Here is a 17,969-nt window from a genome sequence, read left to right as displayed (position 1 = left end):
GGATTACCTTTAGGAGAAAGGCTACAATGACATATAGGATTACCTTTAGAAGAAAGACAACATTGACATATAGGGTTACATGGAGAAGAAAGACAACATTGACATATAGGATTACATGGAGAAGAAAGACAACATTGACATATAGGGTTACATGGAGAAGAAAGACAACATTGACATGTAGGATTACATGGAGAAGAAAGACAACATTGATGTTGGAGTACCTATAAGACAGACAAAAGTGATGTATAGAAACCTCTTTTGGGGAAAGGCAACATTGATATATAGGAAGACCTTTAGAAGAAAGGCAACATTGATGTATAGGATTACCTTTAGAAGTAAGGCAACAGTGATGTATAGGATTACCTTTAGAAGGAAGACAATGTTGGTGTATAGGATTACCTTTTAAAGAAAGGCAACATTGATGTATAGGATTACCTTAAGAAGAAAGGCAACATTGATGTATAGGATTACCTTTAGAAGGAAGACAATGTTGGTGTTTAGGATTACCTTTAGAAGAAAGGCAACATTGATGTATAGGATTACCTTTAGAAGAAAGGCAACATTGATGTATAGGATTACCTTTAGAAGGAAGACAATGTTGGTGTATAGGATTACCTTTTAAAGAAAGGCAACATCGATGTATAGGATTACCTTTAGAAGAAAGGCAACATTGATGTATACGATTACCTTTAGAAGGAAGACAATGTTGGTGTATAGGATTACCTTTTAAAGAAAGGCAACATTGATGTATAGGATTACCTTTAGAAGGAAGACAATGTTGGTGTTTAGGATTACCTTTAGAAGAAAGGCAATATTGATGTATAGGATTACCTTTAGAAGAAAGGCAACATTGATGTATAGGATTACCTTTAGAAGGAAGACAATGTTGGTGTTTAGGATTACCTTTATAAGAAAGACAACACTGGTGTATAGGAGGACCTTTTAAGACAGACAAAAGCGATGTATAGGAGGACTTTTAGAAGGAAGACAATGTTGGTGTATAGTATTACCTTTAGAAGAAAGACAGCATTGGCATATAGGATTACCTTTAGATAAAAGGCAACATTGATTTATCAGATTACCTTTATATGAAAGACAACACTTGTGTATACGAGGACCTTTAGAGGAAAGGTAGCATGGGTGTATAGGATGACATTTTTAATACAGACAACATTGATGTATAGGAGGCCTTTAAGGAGAAAGACAGCCTGGATGTATAAGAGGGCCTTCAAGACGGACAAAAGTGATGTATAGGTGGACCTTAAAAGGAAAGCAACATTGCTGTAAAGGAGGACCTTAAAAGAATAACTACATTGATGTATAGTAGGACCTTTAGACGAGAGAAAACATTGACGTTTAGGAGGACCTTTAGACGAGAGAAAACATTGACGTATAGGAGGACCTTTAGACGAGAGAAAACATGACGTATAGGATGACCTTTAGACGAGAGAAAACATTGACGTATAGGATGACCTTTAGACGAAAGAAAACATTGATGTATAAGGGACATTGAGAAGAAAGACAATGCTGATGTATAGGAGGGCCTTTAGTAGAAAGTCACCAATTATGTATAGGAGTACTTGTAAGACAGACGAAAGTGAAGTGGTGTATAGGAGGACCCTTATAAGACCGACAACATATATGCATAGGAGGACCTTTTGAAAGAAATGCAACACTTATGTATAGGATAATCTTTAGAATAAAGGCAACACTGTTGTATAGGAGGACCTTTAGTAGAAATTCACCAATTATGTCTATGTTTACCTTTTGAAGAAAGGCAACATTTGAGTAAAAATTGAAAATTGTTTAGTTTATGTCACAGCATGAAGATATATTAAAAGATACGTTTACTTTAAAAGATAAATTTATTTTAGTCGAGGTTATAGATTTACAATGATAATCTATTGTAAATCTGCGGATGATCTTTTGGCCAAACACAGATGAACGATTTTCTCGGTCTTATAAAAAACCATACAATACAATATCAAACAACGTGTTAGCGTTCGGAAACGTGACATTACTCACTTGGATAAACGAAGATTTACATATAAGGTGTCGTCGATGAAGCAGATGACGGTTGCTACCTGGAATACCTTGTGTTATTCAAATCATTATACTTTTCCAGTCGTCTGTGTGTAAATATTCCTTTAATTTATGTTTTGTCATAGTTTTAATGAAATTGAGTGGATTTTTTTTATTTTGTTGACGTGTTGGTATTTCCTTTGTTGGCCTTATTACGAGTAACTGGAAGTATAGCTATGAAATAGATAAACTTGTTTTCAATTATTTTCAATTTATATGATATGATGAATATGACATCTAAAATGATTCTTGTTTCTCTTGTGCTTATTTCTTTGTCTTACATCTGATAAAATATGAAACAAACAACCCTAGAAACTCGATAGCAAACTCACGTGCTGTTTTCGGTGGATACACATGTATGTGTTGTATGTCTTACAGGTCATTAACAGGGGAAATTGAAGCAATTGACAAGTGCTGTGTGTTAAGTTATTCTCTGCATTAAACATTGAAGTAATTACTTTATGTGTCATTGTATACAGTTAAATTCATGGTTGTATTTTAAGTGGTGTCTGTAGACATTGTGCCGTTTCTTACTATTGAAAAAAGAATATTTAAAGGTCATGTCTCTTTTTTTGTGTGTAAATTAACATGTTCGGGCAACATTAGTTGACTAAGTCATACGTGACGAATAATAAAATCCGGTCAGTTCTATTAGCAGTGTTCAATGTAATATGAACTTATTAAATATAACGTTCGGATGAAAATTCTTTAAAATATATAAAGATTTAAAATAATTTGTGGAATGTTTTATATCTTTAGCATTGATATGTTGATCAATTCTTTATGTAGTATTTTTTGTTGCAAGTTTTGTAATGAAGAAGCTGAATTGTGCTATTGACATAAAGTTATTTATCTAAACATATTAGTCTTTTGCTAATTCAGAGAAATAATATTTGAATATTTTTTTGTATTGTAAAATTGGAAAAAACAAACTCTCTGGTATGCACAAATATGGAAAAATAAGTTTACTTAAATTTATATACGTCCAAGGTTTTCTCTTTCATTTGTCAATGTACACAGCTTTTGGTTGGGAACCAACAATAATTTGTTTTATCAAATTAACATACATGATTTCGATGTAGCTGGATTTGGATAAACCCTGTGCTTTAATATAAATCGTTATAATGTGTTTTCCACTTTGTAATCAAACCGAAATCACGCCTAAAACATAAGTAAATAAAAATAGATTTTAAAAACGCATTATTTTACCAAAAACGAAGTTGGACCCTGTAGACAATGTCTCTTGGACTATTAAGTGTTGAGGTTTTAAAAGATGACTTTCATATATCAAAGGAATTGACGAAATAAAAAATGACTTTATCAACAACTGTTTTGTAATTAGTTACTACTCCGCAGGATCGTCGTCATCATCTTACGATACTTAATACATATGACACCGAGGCTAAGTATAAGAGTCTTAAAAAAGAACTACAAAGCATTTTGTCTGTTGATTATCATATTATTAGGAATAATAGATTTTCATATGTGTAAAACATATCAAGACTAGAGCCAAATTCTTTGTAAACGTGTTTTAATACCCCTCAACACATATTTTACATCCTAGATTTTTAAAACCAAATGCTGAGTGTGAAATCAAACTCAATGTAGCACGTGCATTATTCTGAAATTATAAAACTGCCCGCAGTTGGAGAAGCTGTGAAATTAACAGCAGTTGTCACTTTCAATGGCGTGATTTGGTCAAAATTATAAATACGATATACTGAATACATAGCATATGATGATGAACATTGCCAGTAGTATAAAATGCAGACTTTTCAATTCTCCTTTTTTGCACGACACATATTTCAGATATGTATGTACACAGCAGCGCATGACTGACTAATCACGCGAACACTTTTAATGTATAGCACTACGGACGAAATATCGACTAGCTATTGTCGAGTTGTCAGTATGATAAAAGTATTAATCAACACCAATCAGAAGGATTCGGAAATTATATGGACAATTTCCACAGTGTCCAATGAATTACTATGGACCATGACCCTGTACAATGTCTTCAGAAGAATCCGATAAACGTCATTGGGAGAGGAAGAGGTGATCCATATACAGAAGTTGTAACTGCAACCTAATATCTTGGTGGAGGAGGAGGGTAGGCTGGGTCGGCGGCTGGAGGTGGTGGAGGTGGTGGAGGGTAGACCATTCCGTGTTGTTGGTATGGTGGTGGCTGGCCGTATGGCTGTGGTGGTGGTGGTGGCGGTGGCTGTGGTTGTACGTGTGAAACTGTTGCTAAAATGGAAATTATTGAATATAATGTTGAAAATCATGACAAATATCTATCGTTTTAGTACAATAACTTTCTTTTCAATTTTTCAGTTAGCCGAGTTACCCCTAAGGTGAGGAAACTGTTATATCTTTATTTGTAATTTTCTGCTAACTAGACAATGGTTATTAGTCGGACTGTTGTATCGATGAAAATATAGACCAGTAAATCATCATCTATCTTCACAATCCTTTCAACACTTACCAACAGTCGTTCTGTTCTGAGGAATCACGACGCCACGCCTCGTGTTATGTTTGCTTTTTAAGCAGATGATAACAACAACAGCTATGACGGCAATGACGAATATGCCTCCAACGACGGCCCCAGCAATGGTCCCAGAACTGACACTGGAGAGAACGGATTTGAAGGCGAAACATATACATGCTTATGCGTTATAAGATTATGTAATTTTTCATTCATACATATCATGTCTTGTGTACAGCATTTTATTGCAGGAATGAAATCTGCTCGATGAAATCATATTACCATAAAACAACTGAAACCACATATGCTCATTTAATATTTACCAATCAAAATAAGTTAATGTCATTTAACATACTATACTGCAGTATGATATACTATCATAGTACTGTCATGAATTGGTTTCGATCGTACGAAACACTAGAGCAAACTGAATTCGAACAAAGATGGATTACAAATAATTTGATCGGAAGATATCACAATATAAACTGAAGAAGTTATACGAAACTATGTTAACTTCAAAATTGGTGAAAACTTTAATACTGATTTACCCTTCATCGTTGTAATTAGCGGATGATTGGCATTTTAAAGGGGATTTGTCATCGTAAAATTTTGTGCAATCAATTATGTAAACTCGTTCATTTTCGCGGAGTTATTTCTTTGAAATCATGGTTATTCTTAATTTAAATGTCCACGAAGCGTTAAGCGAAATTTTATTTTACAATAGGTTTTCTAAAAAAGTGACGAACATCGATATATTACCCAAGTCCGACGATCTCTATGTCTATATTTACCTGGAACAACAGTATCGACTGTAGTAATATCCACAACAGCCACTGTCACAATAGTAGGACTGGTAGTAGTAGCTGTTGTAGTAATAATAGTAGTAGTAGGAGCCGTAGTAGCATAGACTCGACTTGGAAACTGAAAGAAAACATAACCGGTTTTGTATTGGAATATTTTCCTCGCATGAAAATCTGGAAACGTTAAAAACAAATCTAAAGCTTAATTTTCAAAGCATCGGATTTTATTCCATTTTAGAAAACAGCGAAAAACAAAAAGAATCTTAAACGTTGCAACTCTAACAGAAAACAAGAGATGAGAAAGATTTGATAAATTCCTAACACCAAACAGAAAATGACACGAAGTAGTAACTGAAACACTTGTATTGTGATATTTTAGTATAATAAGAAAAGAGATTGCGAAATCGATACACATGTCATCTTATGGGATGGAACAAAGTTCAGCGGTTTAATTCAAAGCTCAATCAGTTTATCATTTTCTGAAACTTTCCCTGATAATTTTATTTCAAGTAGTCTAATATTGGTGATATTCTTCTATCATCGAACATAGCGAAAAAATAGAACCTTCGAAAAAAACCAATTAATTCGGTATGCATTATTTATGACTAAAGATAAATGGATCTGGTATGATATTTTCAGATATTAAGGGGACTCGCATAATAGAAATAATATGAATTTCATACAACCAGCTTTCATTTTATTGAGGTGAGTTGTAAGTATCATAAACCTATTTGTCTAAAGCCAAATAATTCAAATTATGTCATAAGCCGTATTTCTTAACCAAAACCAACCAAGAAAACACTGGCATGCCATTAGAATCTTAATTCAAATTTAAACTCGATGATACTGAACACCCACCATGAAAATCTAATCAAGTATTATTCATCGATATATTTTACCAGGTTTTGTGTCATTTTATCAAAACGCTAAATCCCTACTACAGACCGTAGTCTTAAATCACATTAAATAATAGAATTTGAGGATATGTTCAATTCAATTCAATTAATGTATTCCGTTAGGCCTTATGGTTTAACAGTACAGTGCATATATTTACAGTGCAGGCACAAACATAACAAAAACATGAGAAACATAGCTTATAACACACACAGATCACACATATCCGATCAAAGTGTAGATAATAATTCCAAATATCTAAATAAAATATATTTATGTATGTTTATATATTTCTTAAGCATTATTTACTCGCCTTTTGTTAATAAGACTGATATATTTTCCTAAATTCGATAAATCTTTATCATTTTCTGTTTCCAAGAAAGTTTGCCATCAAGGTTTCAAATAATAATACTTTATGATAAAACATTTTCTAATAATTTGATAACGCTCGCTCTTTATGATAAAGAGATACTCATCCTCAATATTACCAATTATAAAATACGTTCAAACTTTATTAATTCAACATTATTCAATATGAGGTGAAAATCTGATTTTTGTTTGATATTTTGTATACAAATTGCTTTTGTTAAATATTGCTTAAGAAAAAATTACCGTTAATATATCTATAAAGTGAGCACTTTGATAAAAACTCAATCATTTGTGAAAGTTTGTTTACTCTAGGTAAACTTACTTCGGGTGACCATTTAAAAAAAAAACTTTCTGTCAACTCCCTCTACATAGTAATGTTTATTAAGTAAAGCAGTGTCAAGATGTTTTTATTCGTGCACACAAAATGTTTAATAAACAATAACTTCATGCGTCCCTTAGCAACAGGTGACCGTTTGTATGTGCACGTTGTCAATAATAATCATGAATCAGATTGGTGAACAAATATGCTGTTGAGTGTACCAGCAAAACTTGTCAGTGCTTAGCTTTAGTAAACTGTTATGAAATATATCGCATTTATATTGTAATATTTTGTTAAATTTTCACAATCATTTATACATGATAGTGTTATTTATAAGTTTGATGTAATTATCAACTGTTAGAAGTTACCTAGATATATATAAATAAGCTGTGTTTACATCTACCATGATTTTGACCTTTACACTTTAATTTTACCTTGTGTTAAATATTTGGAACAACTCTTTGAAGGCTGTTTAGGATTTAGCAATGCATGCGTATATGTGAATGCATGTTGTATCAACATTCAGCTGCCATGATCTTAGAATATGACCTATGACTTTCACAGGTGCCATCACATTCGTGAACATGGTCTTTGGTCCTTGACATTGTAAAATTTCATCGATTTTGTGTTCAGATAAAGCTTTTGGTGATATGTCGGTATTTTGTAAGTTGTTTTTACAATTTTTATTAACTTATTTAACTTCTCCCGATCACGGGTTTTCGTGTCGACAGTATTAATCTTTTATTCATTTTAATGAATAGAATTAATACGCAGTGCATACATATTCAATATAGTGAATACATTTAAGATCATATTACCTTAGCGGGTGGTAACAATAGATCGAGTGTATAGGTGTTGACAAGGTTCTCGGATAGTCCGTAAGTGACCTAAATACACTCTGTCAGTCCTAATACTTTCTTACGCGGTTTGTGTATATATGTACATAAAACACATGTATTATAGACATAGAATTATAACGTTAAATGTTAAAAACTGATTTTTAAGAGAATATAACTTGTTTTAAATATAAAATACAAAATTAAACAAAAGCACCGACCGACAATATATCATATTTAGAAGAAAACTGTGAATCGAGATATATCATAATAGGTGGAGTTTGACACTGAATTATTACCAAAAACACATGTACTGTAATATATGTATTTCATTACATTTTGCTCGCAAAATTGTTCTGGAAATTTTTATCGATTTATCTTGTAATAATCATGTACTTGTTTTTTTTCAAAATTGAAAATACTTTTCATGATAATATTTAGATGTTATAACACCGGTCCAGTTCATTATCTTTTGAAGATATCTATAGCCTAGAAAGTGCATACGTAAGGACAATAATAGGTTTCAAAGGGTCGGTGGAGGATATCACCAAATACTGCCTAGTGCCCATTCGGCAATGCGGTAAAAACATTTCGATTGTTGAAATGAGAGAAGAAAGTAAAACGCAGATAAAGGAGAAAAGGAGGGACCCATGGAGCTGTTCATTATCAGTTGCACTTCACAATAAACAAGAAAACACCTACATGTCAGCTTAATCGTAATTCAAACTCAAAAAGTCCTATTCAATAAAACTAGAGCAGGAAGATGAAAAAGGGATAGATTCATACAGAGACCACTGAATAAAGTATAAGGAGAATAAGACCAGGTGTTTCGGAAGAGTACGTGTTTTCTGGTCCATCGACGACACCCTCCGTACAAATTTTGGTCAATCCGAGTAAGCAATGTCACGTTCTCAAATGAGAACAAGGTATATAACTACAGAACCAACAGGCAAACTAGCGAGTATCAAAAAGTCTAGCTTTATATCGCACAAATGATACTTATACTGTAGGAAAGTTTATTAATCACATACCTCAGTTTTACAGACATGTTGAGCTCTAAATATCACGATTAAAACAAAATTATTTCATTCAAACAAACAGCTTACAACATTAAACAATTTTGTGATTCTATATTTAACTCAAATATAAATTGGATTACATATTTTTCATTAGATAAACTATTCTGATTTTTTTTTCAAATGCTATAAAGTATGTGCAATTTGCTTAGGGAAAAATATACATCACATGGTTATACATAAGAAGAATACGTTTAAAGAAGTAAAGGACGTTTGAAAAACAAACGAAGGACGAGTTTTGGTTACAAAGGCTTGGTATAGGAAGGGCTCATGATGGCGTAACTACAAAATAATTACTAGGAATCAGAATTTATTCGATACAAACCTTTATCACGCAAGATTTACAAGTGATCGATACTTGGCTTATACATGCGAAACTTCAATGTAAAGAGTTAGTAGAATTATGTAAGCTGGTAGACAAGTATTTATAGTTTCTCTCGTATGTGTGTAAAACCGATATGAAAACACATATAAAAATGAAAATAAAACACAAACTTACGTGAAATAAGCTGGAAAAGTGTCACAAACCACAGCCACATAGTTTGGACAGCCATTTTGATTGTTTATTAAATGACCAGGCAACAGTCGTCATTCACAATGAGGGCAAGCTAAAATCCCTTTATTAAACAACCGTCACCTGACCCATACTTTTACAATGGCCAGGTACTTACATAGCCAGAGTATTCAGTGTATGTACATATATGTAGTTACAATGTAGAAAAACCTATATAGAAGATTACCGCTAAGCTGGTAACTACAAAAAGCATAACACTCACCAGATCGATCATTATACTCGTGATCAATATTAAATCATTTTGAATTTCTTTCTGTTTTATATTATGGTTATCTTCCGAACGTGTTTTTTTTACTGGGATAGATTTATTTATTTATTTTTTGTTTATATCACCATACGAGATAGTTCCCGATGTATGGAGATAAGAGATGTAGTTTTATTAACTGATTAAAACGGAATGTTCAAACTTTGTCATCATCATTGATTCACATTAAAAACAATACACTTCTATAAACGAACAAATAACAGTATGTCAATACTCATTATTTACAAATATTTTCATCAATAAATAATCAATGGAGTTTTATTTTACTAAACAAATATGTTAACAATGGAGTTTAAATATGTACCAGTGAACATTGCAATAGAGCAAATATGACCATGTACCCACCAGTTTTGAGATTCTACGAAAGATACAGAACATACAAATACCGACACTACCTTATAATTCAAAAAGTTGATATTTTCATCACTGAAGGTGTTTACTGATAAATGTGCGGAATTATTCACCTTTGAAAGTTAAACATTATCAGGAATACTTGAAGGTAAGAAAAAAATCATATTTTTCTTTTGTAATTCTCACACTTGTATTTCAGGTGCGAGAAGCCCATTTCTTTTTTTTTTCAATTTCGGTGAAAAAATTGTTATTATTGATGAATTAAATACATCAAAATATGTATTGATAAACATATTGTTTTGGAAGTAAACCGTTTATAACAGTTATATACAAGCATGGCATTATGGATAAGAGTGGCTTCATATTCCAAGCCGCGAACATAAGTTTTAATCAGGCAGAACACAGACTTCTGTAAATCATTCTATATTACAGGGACTTGACATCATACATATATATGATAATGATGACACACATATACGTGTCAAATCTCTGTGTCCCGTTTATAAGTAAAGCTTCCTTTTCTTGGTGTTATCTCAACCATCAACGCACTGAAATACTTTATATACTAAATTGTTCAAATATGGCACAAAATAATCTTCGCGCGATGAACTGATATTTCATTCAGCCAAGGTTTTGGATAGTTTACATGTTTTATAAGTATTACCAATGATAAATCCGTTCTTGTCCTATGATGAAAGCATTCTCGCTTGACATTTTGCTAGTATACGGATATTGTCTTTATAAAGTTTAATATCTTATAAGAAACAGTTAAAAATACTGTATCTGGCCATTTTGCGATAGGCATGCTGACGATGTAATCCTTTAAATTTATTCGTACTAGTATAGATATATTACGTATGAATATTTGATAGTGATGATTATTGTAGCTAAAATGTCTAGGATGCCCATCCCCTTTCCAAATACAAAAATGAGATACTTTAATTACATTGAAAAAAGACAGAAGAGTCAATTCTAAGCTCTATCAATATCGGTTGATTAGTGTAGGATAGATTGTCTATAGCAATTCCGTGATATTAACATCCCCACAAAATGGATATGGTGAATGGCCATTTCGTCTCGCTAACGTAAACAAGAAATATGGTCCACATCCAACAGGGTTCATGAAGGAAAATATGGACCATCACCACGACTGTCTTCTGAAGAAAGTAAGCCCAGTCAACGAATCAAGCCATTTAAGTATCCACATTTGGTGAGTTACCCTGTGTCCTAATATTTCGGTGGAGGAGGAGGAGGGTATGCTGGATCGTTGCTTGCTTGTGCTGGTGGATACATCTGTGGTGGCGGGTAGGCTACTCCAGGTTGTTGGTAGGGCGGAGGCTGGGTGTAGTAAGGTTGCGGTTGTGGTGGCGGTGGTGGCGGCACGGTCTGTACATTTGAAACTGTAGCTGAAATAGAAAAGATTTCATATACATGGTTTGAAATCTTGAATACAATCAATTCTCTTATAAATAGTATTTCCTTTCATTTGAAGATTATTGTACAGATCTTCTTCAGCCTAACAGCCATTTCTTTTGAAGATTATTGTACAGATCTTCTTCAGCCTAACAGTCATTTCTTTTGAAGATTATTGTACAGATCTTCTTCAGCCTAACAGTCATTTCTTTTGAAGATTATTGTACAGATCTTCTTCAGCCTAACAGTCATTTCTTTTGAAGATTATTGTACAGATCTTCTTCAGCCTAACAGTCATTTCTTTTGAAGATTAATATACAGATCTTCTTCAGCCTAACAGCCATTTCTTTTGAAGATTATTGTACAGATCTTCTTCAGCCTAACAGTCATTTCTTTTGAAGATTATTGTACAGATCTTCTTCAGCCTAACAGTCATTTCTTTTGAAGATTATTGTACAGATCTTCTTAAGCCTAACAGTCATTTCTTTTGAAGATTATTGTACAGATCTTCTTCAGTCTAACAGCCATTACTTTTGAAGATTATTGTACAGGCTTTCCTTTAGCCTTTAGGCATTGGTAATACCTAAGGTCTCTCTCTCTCTCTCTCTCTCTCTCTCTCTCTCTCTCTCTCTCTCTCTCTCTCTCTCTCTCTCTGTGTCTGTCTCTCTGTCTCTCTGTCTCTCTCTCTCTCTCTCTATCTATCTATACATACCGACAGTGGTTCTGTTCTGAGGAATCACGACACCGTTTCGTCTCGTTGAAACTTTGTTTTTACAACAGATGATAACTACAACAACTATAATGGCGATGAGGATGATACCTCCCACGACCGCGCCGGCAATGGCTCCGTAACTTATGCTGAAAAAAAATTATTGAACCAATAAGTCGGTCTTTCTGTTAAAGTGTTATCGTGCTTGAATTATTGAAGGAATGAAATCGGCAAATAACTTTATTCTTTACTGGCTAGATTTTAAGATATGATACTAAACTGCTCCTAATAACAAGGTAATTTATCAACAAATTGATCATACTTCCGTTTTAAAAAATTCTTTTTATCTTATATTAATTTTGATTGAAATGCATCTATCAGATGTCAGAGATACAAAACAAAATACCAGTCTGTCAAAGTAATCACAATATAAACTCAAATTCAATAAATCTAGGGCAAAATATGAACAATTTACAAGGAAATCCATTAAAAGTACAATGAAAAACAGGTGTTCCAGAAGAGTAAGTGTCTTCTTCATCGATGACACCCGCCATGTAAATCTTGGTCAATCCGAGTAAGTAATGTCACGTTTTCAAGTGAGAAAAGGGTATAAGAAACGCTAATCTTTTCTTTGGCATTGATGAAAATGAAATCTTTGTTTACACTCCATTAGGGTGACAATCAAAAATTACATCTACATATGCTATTTTAAAACAATACGGATTTCAGTAAATCTATTAAAATGTTAATAATATAAAATACACGACGATAATTTTGTTCCCATCCATAATTTGTAATGAGTTAACGTTAAACAACATGAAGGTTTTTGTTAACGTATGAGTTTGATGGACACTTGTGGCTAGCAATATGAATACTGCTATTGACATCTATTATAGTATTTGTGTTACAAATGACAGCCACTATGTATCTCATTTATTCTAACCCCAAGCCCCTAACCCAAACCCCATCCCATCCCCCTTAATTTAGAGTTTCTGGTCTCCTTTTATGACTTACTATGTGATGAAATAAATCTCCGATTATGTGCATTTAAATTACAGAATATGCTAATTTATTTTTCCAAATCAAAATAATCCTCAATATAAGATGTGGAAATGAATACAATTTCTGAAAAGTGGTAACCGTCAGTTTCCTCGACTATCATAGGAGCTCTCTCTCTCTCTCCCTCTCTCTCTCTCTCTCCCTCCCTCCCTCTCTCTCTCTCTCTCTCTCTCTCTCTCTCTCTCTCTCTCTCTCTCTCTCTCCCTCTCTCTCTCTCTCTCTCTCTCTCTCTCTCTCTCTCTCTCCAAAAGTTTTATAGAATAAACACACCATGTGGATATGTTAACTTAGAGTGACAATGAACAGGTACTTCATGGATTTTATGTTAATCTACCTGGAACAACAGTAGCGACTGTAGTAATATCCGCAGCAGCCGTTATCACAGTAATAAGACAGTTGGTAGTAGCTGTAGCTATAACCATAGTAACACACGCTCGACTTGGCAACTGGAAGACAAACATTTTTTTTAAATAATTGTCACTTCATAATATATCTTTTGGTAGACATTGATATTATTTTGGTGTTAATTCTGATATTGAAATGTTCATAGTGCTATGTAAGTCTGACTAGGCTGGACATTGTCATATATTATGTTTACATCTTTATCCTGCAACTGGCGCCTCCATTGTCGGAATACACCTGCCACATGTATTTTTAGCTGTATTCGGCAGTGACGGAAAACAACTTTATTTTAGCTCGTGCATTAATTTCACAAAATGACTTTATGATTTCCTGAAATATTTCATTTAGAAATACAAATACCTGCTTAAATAAGTGAGTTTATTTGTTGTAACAAACAAATCTAATTGCGAAAGATCATAAAAATGCTTTAGCCATTGTAGTGAGAAACTGTATTTCCGCACAGAGCGGACACCTGAAAGTAGCAAATGCTCAAATACGATTCTTCATTTTAATTCGTGTATAATGAATTTAAATAGTTGTACAATTAAAGAATTTTTAATTCCGCTTTAACTAGGGTATACAGGTGTTGGTCTGGATAACTCGTCCGTAACCTAAATAAGAAATTCACCTCTCTGTCCTTCACGTTTTTATGTATAGCACTCTAGGGCGTTTAGTGTATAGAATAAACATCACAGTTTTAAATAGCACTCTTGATATTTTTTTAATAATTACATACTAAAGATATTTTACATGACACACAAAAGTACAAATAGGCGGAATTGGACATTTTCCAACACCGTGATATCTTTTAAACATTGTCTTCGAAGTGGTAAATAGAAATGTTTGATTTTTTATTAACCGTGACCAGTTTTTCCGTATCACAAGTGTAAATATTAAGATATCTCCCACCATAACCCATATCTCAAAGGATTCACCATATCATGTCGATGGTTTATTTACATATTTAGAAAAAAAAGGTTGCGTTCCTGTTAATTTTAGTATCAATGACAAGGTAGACTTTTTTTTCGAAAACAGGAGACAATTTAATATAAGTGTCGTAAATAACTGATCAGAGCAGTCATGAAAGTGAAACACCAGGTATAGATAGGCTAACGGTGATACCAATGTCCACATCCCGTACATTAAAAAGTACTATTATAGACGTTCAAGTATTTATAAACTAATAAAATTATTTACCTGTAAAAGGGTTAAATCTTTAAACAGACTGGATAAATATTTGTTATATGCTACTGCATTATATTGGGATATCATTTGAAAGGATTAATTAAGTTATACATATAAATGTATAACAGTTATTTGATATCTGTCAATAACTCCGAAATATTACTTTATTGATATGCCACGGTGCTTTTTATGTATTGTTTCTATGTTGCTGTCATTATTTCATGACGTCACATATATACCTGTAGTAACGTCATAGATACTGTATTTCATCACGTAACTGACCGGTACTACAAGTACTAGATATATATATCTAATACATATTTTTGTGTATTTGAATGGAATTGTCCTTCGCCATCTTGTACATTACATATTTGAATTTTTATCATTTAATTATGTATACAATGTACTTGTACCTATATGCTGTATTGCATTTGGATATAATAAAACTTGAAACTTGAAAACCACTGAGAAAATAACTTAGAACTATTTTCAGACCCCTTACACATGGTACAATTACGGTGTGTTTCACCACAGATCTTTGATAAAAAGAATAATATGTTCATTTTTATGTTACAACTATGAACTCTGATTAAGTTATATGTATTGATATATTAGAACTTACGTGAGATAAGCTGGAAAAGTGTCACAAACCACAGCCATGTAGCTTCGGCCGCCATTTTAATTGTTTATGTTATGACCAGGGCAACAGTCGTTATTTACACATCCAAGGAGGGCATTCCAAAATCCTTTTATTAAAACACGTCACCCGTCCTATACTTTCACAGTGACTGGGGACATATATAGACAACCTATTCACATGTAATCACGGTGTATAAGTAATTTATGTAGTGGCTCTCAGCGTATGACTATTCGCGGTATATAAGCGTTAGATTCACAAGAGATTCGTTAGAGAGTTAAGATATGTTTGTATGTATAATACAAATATGATCATTTGAATATACCTTACTAGTTTTTTGTGTGTGAAATGATAACCGTAATTTGTACAAAATTGATATTTTCATTTACTTTGCTGGTAAATTTGCCAAGTTTGAGAATTTACGAATTATTTCATCTTGAAAAGATCAATACTGTAAGTAATGATTGCATGTCAGATATAATATCTATAACGTGTATTTTTCAATAGCAATTACCTACAGCTTATCTATTGTAAAGATTGATAGTACTGATAAACATTCCCTCAATCACCTCCCATTAGTGCCGACGTAATCGTTAACTAACGTGCTAAAGGTATTCATACTTTTACTGCAGGGCTCCAAAGGAATACTTTGTCAACAATACAGTCAGTCCTTATACAAGAATGGTCGGTTTTATAAACATTTATTTCACATACTATTATCGAGAGATAATGTATTGATGTGCTAATAATTCGTATCTCCCCTTTTTATAGACGGCTCATTATGCAAGTGCTATGTATATAATTATGTTAGAAATGGACAAAGAAATGCAATAGAAATGAGGACAAAATCAGCAGATGTATAGGGAGATTCTCTACCATAAACGCTTGACGTTTCTGTTAAAATGTTCTTTTTAATCTATAATAGAAATTACTAATATAATATTTTCAAAGAGCGTGTATCTTGTATTTAGATTTGGCATGTTATTTAAGAATGTTCTATTACGTTTGTCTCCAACCGACTCGGGTTAGTAATTACGAATCATTGTCCAGTACGGTGTAATATGAATATATTCCATTATTATAATACGAATTATTGTCCATTGCTATGATGCAAATTATTGTCCATTATTATAATACAAATTATTGTCCATTGCTTTATGAGTTATTGTCCATTACTTTATTAATTATTGTTCAGTACTATAATATTAGTTATTATCAAAGTAAGCGTTAGACTACTTTGTTGTGTACGATATTTGTAATAGTGTACTGTCATACTGTGTGTGATAATGTCTTCTCTCTAATGTATTGTAAAACACAAGGAAAAACAAAGAAAAATAAAGAAAATATCCTAAATAAGAAAAAGATAAACAAAAATTAATTGACAATAATATTTAATAATCAATCTTACAAATGTGATTACATATATTGTCATTTCTACAAAATCAACAAAGATATAATTCATTGTATTATGTAAGTAAAATCTTGCTATATTTTAGAACATTTCGGTAAGACGGTTGAAGTGTAGGATAAACAAAGGACAGCAAATACATTTTCAGAAGAAAAATGAAAAAAAAAAACTTTTTGGAGTGGTACACTAGAAAAAATAATTACTTAAATTGAAAGAGTGTCAAGTATTTGGGCATATTCTGAAACGTGCCATGCAGGTTGTCCGGTAGCATTGTCTACCACAAGCATGCTTGAATATGTAGCATATTTCAATACAAGTTTTAACATAGACGATATATCCCAAAAATATAAGTAATGTCGATTTAGACAAATTATTCCGACTTTGCTAACTGTCTGTATTCTCCTCGACTTGAATTGATCATCATCCAAAGCGGATACAACCAAACGTGATTATACTAGACAGAAGTTTGTGATTTTATTACAGATGATATAAGTATGTTTCTGAAAAATCTTGAAATGGTCTGTGGTCATTACAGTGCTGTATGATTAGAACGGCAGTGGATGTTGGGATGAAATGAATAGTGAATTGTTGGCAAGTGCGGGCGAAATTCAGTATCTGTGCTAGCAGAGAGCTTGAGAACGGTATGGCTAAGAGTAGGCTTTCGAAACCGGAAGTGAATGGTGTGTCTGTCACGTGAGGAACTTGCAGAATGGCGAGTTATAGGCTTGCGGAAACGGCCATTGATGTTTTCGTAAGCCGGTGGCGAATGAGATGGTGCACTGTAGGTCGGCGGATGTGAAGGCGGGTGCGAAGGCGAAGGCGAAAGTTCACGATGCTGTATTTCGGTGGGCTAATAAGCCGGAGGTGGATGAGAAGGTGCAGTGTAGGCCGGCGGAGGTGGAAGTGTACTTTGAGGGGGATAAGATGGATTTCCAAACTGTGGTGAATGACCAACACGTTGTGGCTGTCCATGAAGACTTGGCTGGCCATAATGCTGCGGATGACCATATGGTGGCGGCTGTATCTGGTTAACAGTGGCTAAAACAAAGCACCAAAATCAGTGACTGAAGATATATATATATATTTTTTGGTAAACTAAGCATTT

The 17,969-nt window shown here is 33.2% G+C and overlaps 2 protein-coding genes across 2 annotated transcripts; both read right to left on the bottom strand.

Annotated features, from left to right (window-relative positions):
• Window positions 1–4,168: 4,168 nt before the first annotated feature.
• LOC132552804 (cysteine and tyrosine-rich protein 1-like) lies at window positions 4,169–9,415 on the bottom strand. Its single transcript, XM_060216999.1, has 4 exons — window positions 9,361–9,415; window positions 5,359–5,488; window positions 4,568–4,710; window positions 4,169–4,329 (listed from the first exon to the last, which is right to left on the bottom strand). The coding sequence occupies exons 1-4, from the start codon at window positions 9,413–9,415 to the stop codon at window positions 4,169–4,171; spliced, it is 489 nt and encodes a 162-aa protein (XP_060072982.1).
• Window positions 9,416–11,278: 1,863 nt separating this feature from the next.
• LOC132552803 (protein shisa-5-like) lies at window positions 11,279–15,496 on the bottom strand. Its single transcript, XM_060216998.1, has 4 exons — window positions 15,442–15,496; window positions 13,567–13,678; window positions 12,177–12,322; window positions 11,279–11,457 (listed from the first exon to the last, which is right to left on the bottom strand). The coding sequence occupies exons 1-4, from the start codon at window positions 15,494–15,496 to the stop codon at window positions 11,279–11,281; spliced, it is 492 nt and encodes a 163-aa protein (XP_060072981.1).
• Between the last annotated feature and the right edge of the window lie 2,473 nt (window positions 15,497–17,969).

The sequence above is a fragment of the Ylistrum balloti genome, unplaced genomic scaffold, assembly GCF_031769215.1.
Source record: "Ylistrum balloti isolate Yb309-2 unplaced genomic scaffold, AGI_CSIRO_Ybal_v1 Utg370280, whole genome shotgun sequence".
In the NCBI taxonomy this organism is placed as follows: Eukaryota; Metazoa; Mollusca; class Bivalvia; order Pectinida; family Pectinidae; genus Ylistrum; species Ylistrum balloti.
This window is presented reverse-complemented; position numbering and strand designations above follow the sequence as displayed.

Coding starts and splice junctions, on each gene's coding strand:
- LOC132552804 (XM_060216999.1), bottom strand. CDS start 9,415: ATGGCTGTCCAAACTATGTGGCTGTGGTTTGTGACACTTTTCCAGCTT. Junction 5,489..9,360: donor ACTTTTCCAGCTTATTTCAC/GTAAGTTTGTGT, acceptor GTTTTCTTTCAG/TTTCCAAGTCGAGTCTATGC. Junction 4,711..5,358: donor AGTCGATACTGTTGTTCCAG/GTAAATATAGAC, acceptor CGTTCTCTCCAG/TGTCAGTTCTGGGACCATTG.
- LOC132552803 (XM_060216998.1), bottom strand. CDS start 15,496: ATGGCGGCCGAAGCTACATGGCTGTGGTTTGTGACACTTTTCCAGCTT. Junction 12,323..13,566: donor AGTCGCTACTGTTGTTCCAG/GTAGATTAACAT, acceptor ATTTTTTTTCAG/CATAAGTTACGGAGCCATTG. Junction 11,458..12,176: donor TCAGAACAGAACCACTGTCG/GTATGTATAGAT, acceptor TTTCTATTTCAG/CTACAGTTTCAAATGTACAG.